Here is an 11,880-nt window from a genome sequence, read left to right as displayed (position 1 = left end):
TGAAATATCAACTTTGAAGTCAAAATGATGGTTATGAAATAAGTATTCGTCAGTAGTATATGGTGCTACTTTGTCAACAATATTATGTTATGAATATGAAAAAGCAACACCTATCAAAGTGTTTCATAACAACGCTTCAGAGGAGAGAAGACGACGCACTGAGTTGATACCGACTATCACCAGGAATATGTCTTGTAAAGGCAGTAACAGCGATTGTCTCCCTTTTGTTGTCCCTGTAATCGAGCTTGTCAATTTCCTCAGGTAGTCATATGTGCAGGTGAGTTAAGAAGGTGCGCTATCTGTGACCCACATAAGAAAAAAACCATGTACAATCTATACCTTTACACCAAAAGTCAGTAAAACGGTTCGTATGATAAAGGAGATGCCGTTTTTCGTGTCTACTTGTTGATCGCAGCCTTGTATCACCAAGATATGGATATTGACAACTTTTAGTTCAGTCCACAACAATGTCACTGGATTCAAACATGGCGGACTTCAGAAATTGTCATTGGATAAACGAAGAATGGAAGGAAGCGATTCACTGGAATTACCTGGCTGTTGCTTTTGTTTAGTTTCAGTGATTTTGTGAAACATGGAAAACAATAAACAACGGCGATCCGACAAAAAGGTAAATATGTGATTTAGGTTCAGTCCGAGATACCAATTTAGCCTTTTTCTGACGTTCAATAGAGAACGTGTTTTCAACCGAACACTCTAAAGACGTTTCAAACTAGTATTTGGGTATGATTTCGAATTGGCCGTTTATGATATCGTACTTCTATGGCAAAGAAAGTTGTGTTTATGACGAGAGTGACCGTTCAGAGACTTGTAATTTGCAGAGACATCTTCAGCAGTTCATAGTGTATGTATATATGTGCTGATACCTCCTGAAGTAATTTATTTAGTAGTTGATATATATATATATATAAATATAGTAATAATTAAACAAGTGGATTAAGATTGAACACAGTCTTTATTGGCTAGCGCTTTCAACTCATATATATATACATTAGAATTGGAATAGTAACATGACTATGTGTATGTATTTTGATATTTGTTATGCCTCATAATTGGTTTTGTGAGGGCATAGAAAATCTCTGAGATATTGTCATGACCCTGGCAATCCAGCTTGTCATTCAACTGGACTATATGCTCTAGTTAGCTTATGTCATCCTCAACTTATCCATATGCTGGCAAAAGCTCTCTGTCATTAAACTGCTGTGAGTGAGTTTGGTTTTACACTGCTTTTAGCTATATTCCAGCAATATCATGACGGGGGACACCAGAAATGGGCTTCACACATTGTACCCATGTCGGTAATCGAACCTATGTCGAGAATCGAAACCCAGTTCTTTGGCATGATGAGCGAATGTTTTAACCACTAATCCACCCGACTGCCCATTAAACTGCTGTGAAATGGCTCAACTAATAGCGATGAAGTCAAAATATGTCACAGATGTTCCTACCATCAATTACATCAAACTTTATATAAATGGTTCTAATCAGTGGGGTTGTTGAGTCCAAACGGTCTCATGTCCGAAAGGCCTCAAAAGCAGAAAGTCAAGAGGGCCACAAACCCATTGTCAAAATGGCTCCAAAAATGTTGTAACGCCCACAACAAAAATGTCGTAATGGTCATGGGTAAAATGTCAGAATGGCCATGATAATAATAATGATCATGTTGACTTAATTGCTCTTTTGGGTATTATTATCTGTACAAAGGCTTCATAAAATCCATGAGATATGTGTTTTCAAGCTTGTTGCATTCACATCTTTTAATCCACTTAATAAAGATTTGCATGCAGAATAGGGTCTAAGTTAACAGCATGCACTCTTGAACAATTGTGGAAGGCAGATACAACAAGCCAACCTTAGCGAATTTGCGAGACAATTAGAGATTAAATTTAATCAGTAATTGATAATAGATTTAACAAAACCTTAATCTAAAGCAAAAGATAAATATTTTCACAATTGTATACTTATCCTGCATTACTCCTTAATGCATAATTTTGACCGAAATGAAGCTATGTGACGTTCAGCTCATGAAAAAGTTGTTTCATCCAGTTGTGAAGCGGGCCCCATTGTACAGCACACATGTGACAACGCAAGTGATGACGTCACGTAAACTTTACTGCTTGTCATGTGACATCTGAACATATTTTAGGGAGGTAAGTCTTTTGAGTGGTGGGCCCTTAGATGTACTACGCATTACTCCTTAATGCATTTGAATTGGATGGTATACAGCGGAGGGCATACCTTCAGATGTTTCTTGAGCAAAAATCCCCTAAGTTGATAGCTTCAGCCGTCGAGTATATCACTTTCAAAGATCTGCAACTAATCTACCAATCCTGTCTGTGGAAGAAACGAGAATATGAGGAGGTCCTGGTAAAATGCAGCAAAAGAAAATAGCGTGCACTTGACATGCTAGTGTCTAGAAATTGATGTATAAAGTTGGGCGTGCAAACACTCAGGTCAGGTACAGGGCACAGTAGGAGTTCCTCCTCATCTACAGCGCCCACACTGGAGGAGAGAGGTGGGATGGTAAGGACCTGTGTAGCTGTCCTGGTAGTTGATTCTTGGCAATGAAGTCCCAGCTCAGCCCGAGGTGAACAGCTCTGTGCGTACCACACTGAAAGTGTACAGGTGTAATGAAGTGCATGAAGCTCGATAACCCTTGTTGCCGTGGCCAGTGACAAGAGGAAGGTCATCTTTTCTTGGTGTGGTTTTAAAGAGATGTTGCATGGAGAGACTCGAATCGAGGACCACGCAAACACAGAAGTACCACATTTAAATCCTATATCGGAGGGCGAGGGATGCTGTTTGCATTGACCACTCATGCCATGAGGGAGACATAAGTATGGATCTTGTAGTTCTGACAAGTGGAGAAAAGGCCGAAGTTGTGATGACCAAGGCGCTGACACACAGGATGACCAAGGCGCTGACACACAGGATGAAAAGCCATGGGATGGTGCTTCCATTCTGTGGGCGCCATCCTGTCTTCTCTGGATAGAGCGTCTGCTAAAATGTTCTGATATTTGAGAATGTGCAGGACCAGAATTCAAGGTTGTTGATGTGCCGTCTGTTGGACCACAGCCCAGAAGGCGTCAGGCCCACTAGATGCACACCCCAGGCATCTACTAACAGGTGTGATGTTGTGGATTACTTACTTAAGGAGTTCCCTCCAAAGACATTCAAAGCTACCGTCCACCAGCTGAGATGAGTCCTGAGGTGAGGCAGTAGAGTGAAGGATACGCAAGGATCCAGACATCTGATGTAAGGTGCGAGGACTGTTTTATCGGGTGTAGGTGACCTCAGACGTTAGGTCCTGGGCCGATGTGAGCAATCCCAGGAGCACCTGCCACTGGCGAAGTGTGAGTGGTTGCTGAAGGGTAGGTGACACATGGCGCAGTAACATGAGCAATCTGTCCCATGGTAAGATGGAATGAATGCCGACTTAGCCCTGTTCACCATACATCTCAGTCAATGGAGAAAGCGGCAGGTGAAGTCCCAGTGACGGAACAGGGTGACTGCGTTAGGATGGTTCAGAGGGCAGTTGTCTATGTTTGACTCAAACCAAATGTCCCTCAGGTGCAGGTTGCAGCTATTGGCTTGGTGAAGTGGGTAAATAACCACAGGGCCATTCAAGTGCCAAATGGGAGGTCTGCCCATTGGTAGTGGACACCATTGAATTGGAACCTAAGGAACTTCCAGTTGCTGGGATGGATAGGGACAAGCAGGTAAGCATCCTGTAGGTTGAGACAGATCAGGGAATATTAGGCATGGATTATGGTCCTGAGCAGTGTAAGGCTCCAACTGGTGCACTTTGGACAGGGAGAGATTGTGAATCATCCTCATCATCGGAGTCTTTCTTGAGTATGAGCATGATGAGGAAGATGGGAGAGTAGAACCCTAGTCTTAGGGCTGGGGCATGCACAATCTCTATGGCTTTTTTTTGCAACAGAATGTCTGTGTTGGCCACCAGATGCGGCTGCTGCTTCCTGGGGTAGAGCCATTGTGGAGGTTCTGTTGTCAACGGCGGGTCTGCAGCTAGTTAGAGGCAGTACCTATAGCCTAGTATGTTTTGGATGAATGGATCCAGAAGAGACCCTGTCTCCCACCTACTGAGGAGTTGACTGCTTGGACTGGGTGTGGGAGTTCCCAGTTGTGGTTATCCGAGGGTTCATTGTCTACCCCTCCTCTTTTGGAACTTACCATGACAGGACTGAAAGGAGCACCAAGCGCTGTAGTTATCCGTCCTGGAAGAGCGGGGTGTCAGGTTCTGGGACACATGCTCCAGTGCTTAAAGGGCCATCTCATCTCAAGCACTGCTCGAGACCTTGGTGTGAGTGTCAGATATCTTGTTGAATCATGACATAACAGACCACGACTGATGAGGAAGCTCGTGCTTGAACTCCCAGTTGGACTGCCAGGTATCCCAGATGGCGGATGGCAGTGATTTCATGAATTTGGGCACCTTTACCATGTCCTTGAGCATAGGACCAGGAGAATAGAGGTGGGATGCGACCAAATGGTGTCCCTCTTGTCAATGCCAGTTCCAGGTCAAGGAGCTACCACAGTCAGGCGATCTACCATCAAGTCCAGCATCTGGGCAAGGCTGAGTTGGGTGTCCCACTCAGAAAATGCCTCATAGTCATCTACCAAGGATCCTTCAGAGGAATCTGACTGGTAGTGCTGCGAGCGGCGGATAGGTGAATGGCTCTTGGACCGGGACTTTTGAAGGTGACAATTGCTTGGGGGAAGCACCGGGTCATGCTGACCCATATGGTGACGGGACGCAAGAGGAAGACGGCATACCCAAGCTGACCAAGCATGATGCTGTAGACATATAGCGGTCGGGAATGCAGCAGATGCTTGGTGACCTTGATGAGCTGGCGCCTCCACAGGCGCTGTGGTTGTCAGTTTCGCTGGAGGTGCGTAAGACACAAGAGGTTCACACTGGTAGGCAGGTGCCGGATACAGTTGAGGCGCAAACGACCGCGTGGGACGGTAAGCACAGATGTCATGGTGAAGCCGGAGGTGCAAAAATCACAGAGGTGCACAGGTATCGTAGACGAGTCCGAAGTAGCAGGTCTTGTAGATGAGCCCAGAGGTGCACGGGGAGAGATATCACTACAGTTGCTGTCAGCCGAGCCTTGGAGGTCATAGCAGGTGTAGATGCTCTAACTACCCAAGGCGCCTGGGTAGGCACAGTTGGAAGAGTGACTTTGGACATCCCTGGAGAGGTGGGTAGAACCCAACCCGATGTAGAGGGCTGGGAAGTAATCACAGGGGACTCCTGCTGAAGGAATTCCTGTAAAACCCGACATCCTCCTCGAGTGCTGCAGGGACTGCTGAACAAAGCGCTTACGGGAGACCTGACGATACCCTATAATGCTTGATGGGGAAGCACTTCAAACCCATCGTACAAATCTGCATACAATCAATACCCCGTGGTTGAGGATAGCAAACATGTATAGTTTACATCTCTTCTGAATCATTATCTTGTTCTAGTTTCACATGTTTAATCTTAATGGATTTGCTAACCTGATGTCAAATTTTATAAAGATGTCATATAAAAATCAAACTAAAAATATTATGATAAGTACTTTCGTGATGATCTCTATGTAATCATAATTAAATTTTCGTTATTGTGTCACATGTTATTGCCTCCATTTCCCAATAAATGTAAAATATTCATATTCGCCCACCGAATCAGACTACTTTTACAACAGAAGGTCGGTGAATCAAAATATTACAGTTGAGGGAAATTCCCTTTCTGCTCACGTATAATGTCATGCCAAGGACATTTAGCGAAATTCATGCACCTTTATTGTCCAAACTACCCTTTGAGACCGAAGGCCGAGAAGGAAGGAAACAGCAAACGTGCAAACTCGATTGCCTGTTTTTGTCCGCTCGCCTGGGTTCCACAAATTTCATGTCTTTGGGTTTCATTTCTAACCCGCATTTTACCAACTGTATCTCCCTTTCTCGGGGAACCAATGTTTGCATCTCGCGGTAACTGACCTAGTAATTTGAAACAATCCCCTTCTCCCAGGAAAATTTGTTCCGGTTTGTTACAGTCTGACTGTTGTGGCTCTTCTTGCCTCTTGCCTTGATTGACAGGTTCTATGAACTATGTTTTGATCCTACTCTCCATTGTTGGGCGATAAAATGTTGTGGGCGTGTCAAGTTATGTGCATAAATTGAACAATCATCTGATTCATGTCATGCCTAAGTATGTATTCCTACACCTGGAGGGGGGCACGGGTGGCCCAGTCATCTAAGGCACCACAATTCGCTGTGCAGAGTCGCATCCCTTGGGCACACCAGAAACCTATGATTGTGGGTTCGAATCCCGGTTCACCCAGATTATGTTTCAAGGTTTGTCAGCACCAAACCCGTGCTCGTGGTTTTCACCGAAATGGTAAACATCTGAGACCTGCATCACGTCGGGCTTATCTCCCACATTAAGCTGACACGCTGTGATAACTGGAATACTGTTAAAAGCGGCGTTAAACCCAACTCACTTACTCCTTCACCTGGAATGTTTATCGATCTCATTATTTTAGTCTGCTTTGATATATAAAACTGTTGTTGGTAGAACTATTTCAGATGACACATGTTTTTGTTATCAAATTTAGATATAAGGATTGACTGTGTTTTTATCCGTACGTCTGTCCGTCATGTTTCATTTCCGGAGCATAACTCAGAAACCGTTCAATATTTTTTCATGAAATTTTGCAGGTTTGTCAGGTACATGCTGAACTGGTGCCTTTTGCTTTTTAGAAATATTTGGAGATTTTTATTTTTTACGTTTCCATGGCAACAAGATGGACTTAGGTTCCAAACACTTCTTTTTTTTACAATTTCCATGCCAAGTTCCACCTCGGTTAAAAAAGGTTAGGGTTTGTTTAGATTTAATTATGTCATAAATTCTGCAACAGGGGCGGGATAGCCACGTTAATCGCAAACTCTTGTTTTTTGTTCATTGAGGTATGAATTGAAAAACGATGTGCAAACTTTTGTAAGAATCTGCTATGCTGATTCATATAGAACTGAAAGATATCCACAGTCAATCCTTAAATGTTTGTCATGACCTTTATGATATGAGGTACAAGGTATGCGGGCATCAGTCATTGCCATTTTGCTCAGTCCTCAAGATAATTTGTCTTGGATAAGCAGTATTTTTTAATCCTAGGGTTTCAGTCTGTTTGGTATTGTGAAACTAGTAAGTAGACATATTTTGAAATCTAGATCCTCTCTAAAAGTTGTTTTCATCAGTTTATATTCTTAAGGAACAAGTTATGGAATTACGAATCAGTTACATTGTAATCCTGATTCACTGAACTACGAACACCACAGAATATTATGTGTTTTTGGCATGGACTCTCGTCCCTGGTGATCCTTCAACAGGAAGCCATCTGATCCTCACTTCCAGATTACAACACCACTAAATGTTGCAATAAGTGCCAGTGCTTCGATACATTATTCACTTCTGTAGATTAATTAATTTGTAAATGGTGATATATGTTGTGTATTTTAGGCAGATACAAAACTTATTTTGAACACTGTCATGCATTCTTGTCACTTGGAGGTGGCTCACCTCAATACAATCCATATCATGTTACTTTCACAATGTGTTTCTTTGTGTTAAACGTGTGAAAACATCCTCATCTTAACATAATCAAAGAAAAGAAAAACAGATTTTTTTTGTCACATGTTACCCAGGGTTAATTCGTTATTTTAAGGCAACACCAAAACATCATACATCATGTACATGGTCAGGCAAATTATGTATCAGAAAATAAAACCAAATTGTTACACAATATAAATATTGGTGTATTTTATATGCAATAATACATATTATTACCACATGAACATGATGAAGGCGGCAGTTTGTCATAGTTTTTCCTGTGTTGTTGTTCTGTTCCACCATTTTGAATTGCTAACATGTCATGGTCCTTCATAAATATCATTCTGTATTTCATGGCCAGCTAGGTATTAGCCTTGTGTGTAAATACCTTTAGCACTTTATCCATGGTTATAGTCTTATACTATTCTTATATTACACTTATTATCCACTATTGTAAATTTTAACTTGATTAGTTCTCCATAATTGGAGTTCATATTAATCATATCTATAATAACCTTTGCATAACAGTTGGCACTAGTTACTTGCACTTTAAACCGTTGTACGGTTATTATAGTGTTATACATTAATTTACTTTGACATAAATTCCTTTGTGGGTAATAAAATTTGTTTGGTTTGCTCTTTATTAAAGACAACCAACTTGTTTATTATTTCAATTTAATTTGGCTTGTGTTTTATGCTTGTATGTTGAACTAATTGCTCAGGTAATAAACTGCTCAGGGCAATGCAACGATTCCTACACAACCTGCCAACAAACACTACCTTGGTTGCGTCTACGGGTCAAGTGACTACACCTGAGCTATCCAACCCTCAGGGCCAATTATTACCTGCGCCTCCTCGGTTCCCATCCACGCCTTTCATGGACCTGATGTGGATGCAATCCTTTATGCAAGCCATGTATAGAGCACATACACCACTCTTTGTCAGGCGCCTGCGTCTTCCACTCAGCAATTTACTGTGGCACCTTCAGTGTCTTGCTGACCGCCTCCGTGGTCTAGTGGTAGAGCGTCTGCCCGGAGAGTGGAAGGTCAGGGGTTCGATCCCCGGCCGCGTCATCCCAAAAGATGTTAAAAGATAGTACTTGTTGTTACCCTGCCTGGTGTTCGGCATTGGGAGGCAAAAACAAGGACTGGTTGGCTCAGAGTCAGTATACTGTGTCTGATTGGAGTATTTCATGTTAAACTGCAGCATGGTATCTCAGTGTGCTGGCACAATAAATGGGCATCAGTAGTATAGATGATGGGGGTTCTGGCTCACTTCCCCTGGAGCCAGATTTATATACCTATACTGCTGCTGCAGAGGGAATTTTTTATGCCGAAATGATGATGCGATTCAACTATCATCAGATTAACTAAATTGTAATGAAAATATCTCTATTATTTTTACTCATAAGCATACCATTATTTTGAACAAAGTGATATTCAACATTTTTACTAAGTTCTTTGTTCATTTTACAAGGAGACCAGACTATATACTCTTTTTCGAAATTGGAAAGAAACAATTGAAGACCGTATTTGGTTGGTTTGACATCACTGATATAATATAAACCCTGTGGTTATTCTCGCCATTTGATTGGCTTGTAATTCTCCATTATTATAGATTGTGTAAGCATTTGTTTAAATGTGATCAAACAATCTATTTTCAATCTCCAACCAGTTCTTTGGTTTTGGCACGGAATAATTGACGTGCTTGTTGTCCCCCCTGTTCTATGAACTTTTTTTCCCTCGTCTTCGCTAATACCACTGGTCTTACGAGAATTGGATCGAATCTCCTGTTTCATTACGTTGTATTTGGTGAGTTCTGACAACACTAAACGAAACCATCCTCGGATATCTTACTATCAGCCAGTGCTGTTGAAATATGATCCTCAATGCTGTTCAACTTTGCTTCGGCAAGGATCCAAATATTATCATGTTTTAATACTTTCTTTTGCAACTTACTAGAAAGAAATTTTATCGCTATTCGTGCCAGTCCAGAGACTCTGGCTGCTACTTCCATACAATGTACGATAGGCGCGGCGATTATAGTCGATAATAACTAACACCGGCTACTCCGAATCCCATGCCAGCTGTTACAAGCGCAGTGTCAACTCCATCGAGAGCATTCACAGCTCTGTGGTACTTTTTATACAATCCAAGTCTCAACTCCCTCTCCTTCTCTATTCCATGGTTTATGTCGCTTATTTGATGTAATCGAAATCCATCAACAGTATCCATCTTTTCAGATGCTTCATCGAGTGCGGGATATAAACCCATCATGTATATTATTATATCATATAACAGTCTTTAATGGGCGATCTTTTTGTTCCAAAGGGCAATAACTCTCATTTTGAAATTATATAAGCGACGGTCCACCCTGTCGCTTACGGTCTGGTTCCCGGATCAATGCGCGCTGCGACCATTAGTGACATGTAGAGACCGAGCCAAGCTGAAGAGTTACCCTGTTGCACCTTCATTCAAAAACTGTCGTTTATAACTGAAGTTTTTTAACAAGCAGATATGTTGTAGTGATTATTAGTTAATAATATCAACATTTGTTGAGTCTTCAACTACAAGACGAATTGTCACTATGGAAGATAGCGGGAAAAAACATCATGAAAAGCAGTATATTGCCACGGTATTTTCTACGTCAGAAAACAGCGAGGCATTCTGTCAATCTGGGCTAACATATTGCATCGATGAAATAATGCAGACTCATTGTATTTATCAGCCTTTGTGTTATTTCCCACCACAATTCGAAGCATTCAAATCTCAACAAATACTACCATGGACTTCAATTTAATAAATAATTTCTTACAGAATTCTGATACTCATGCTCTTAAAATAGTAGTAAATTACAGAGATTTGTCCCGACAAACAACAAATCATACTGACTACCCAAACAAAATGTGTATGATACATAAATAGATGTAAACCATTGTTTTATTTTCTTGTTTTAGTAACATTCTATTTATTTTAATCATGTTAATGTTGACAAATTATTTCCAATATAAACCCACACACTATCCTGCTGTAGCTATGTATCCTGATTTTCATTCAACATTACTTCAAGATACCAGTAGTATAAAGTATATTTTGTAGATATTATTTTCATATAGCAAATATGAATTTAGAAAGTTTATCATAAAATCTTCTGATTGTTAAATAAATGCAAATTGAACCCCATGATGTAGATAAATGGATTTTTTTATGTTATTTGTTTTTGCATATAACAGATTATACTTACATATGTTACAGTCAGTGTCTATAATCAGGCCCAATATGTATATTGACTGAAAATTTCAGTCAATATGTACATTGACTGATTCACTCAGGCAAAGTATATTTTTCTTAAATTTTCATTCATTTATCATTGCCTGAAAAATAGGACTGGATTGTAGACAGACTGATTGAAATGAATTAGACTGCATAATTTAATCTCCTCAATTTAATTTGGATCTATTTTGATCTTATGAAGATCAAACTAACTCATGTAAGAAATTAAATATGTTTTCACAATGAAATTGATTTATTCTCCAAACATGAAAGAATAACAGAGTCCTTTTTTTCTGTTACTTATCTTTATTGGCATAATATTCAGTTCAGAAACAGATCACTGCTAAAATTTCATGCAGTGTAATCAAATACTAGTACACATTAACAAGTATGCCAAGATATTGAATAAAATAATAAGAGTCATTGTGCAATGCAGATATCTGTTGGTGTGAAGAGAAAAAAAAAATAACATTAACAATTTGTTATTGTTGGAATTTGAAACATCAGCTTAGAACAAGGAAACATAAAAAGCAAGGCCTGATGAAGTTAAGTGTCATAGCGACTGATTTACGACACCCATTGTCTGAAGAACATTTAATTGCAAAGGCTCATTACCCTGGATCCATGACATCTATATGCCTCGAAACACTTAATTGCTGTTATTTATAAGATGCTAGTCCCAATTGTTAATCCCCTTTTTGTGTACATCGACCGTCTGCCATCCTGCTGATGAATTACTGTTGACATTTATATTTATTACTTACAAAATGTCAGGTGACCTTGGCTATATAAAAGCCTTGGTCCAGAGAGAAAGGAGACCGTGTGTGAAGTACGCTAGAGTCCGAAAGCTCACGTAAAATCTCCAATGTAAGTAAGTAAGAGAAAGGAGAAAAGAAAGGTCTTACCCGTAGCCTAGCTAGGGTTAGGCTGGGTGCTCCGGGGCACCTAGACAACAACCACTACCACTATGTGCTG

At 40.6% G+C, this 11,880-nt stretch overlaps 1 protein-coding gene across 1 annotated transcript in view; it reads left to right on the top strand.

Moving 5' to 3' along the window:
* Positions 1-270: 270 nt before the first annotated feature.
* Positions 271-11,880, top strand: part of LOC139456417 (tetratricopeptide repeat protein 28-like) — a 283,334-nt gene continuing 271,724 nt past the window's right edge. The window contains exon 1 of the mRNA XM_071238117.1: positions 271-628. Within this exon, the coding sequence (XP_071094218.1) occupies positions 593-628 (36 nt within the window). The 5' untranslated portion in view covers positions 271-592. The remainder of the gene's footprint in view (positions 629-11,880) is intronic.

This window comes from Haliotis cracherodii, unplaced genomic scaffold (genome assembly GCF_022045235.1).
Source record: "Haliotis cracherodii isolate W230 unplaced genomic scaffold, xgHalCrac1.p SCAF_11, whole genome shotgun sequence".
NCBI lineage: Eukaryota > Metazoa > Mollusca > Gastropoda > Lepetellida > Haliotidae > Haliotis > Haliotis cracherodii.
This window is presented reverse-complemented; position numbering and strand designations above follow the sequence as displayed.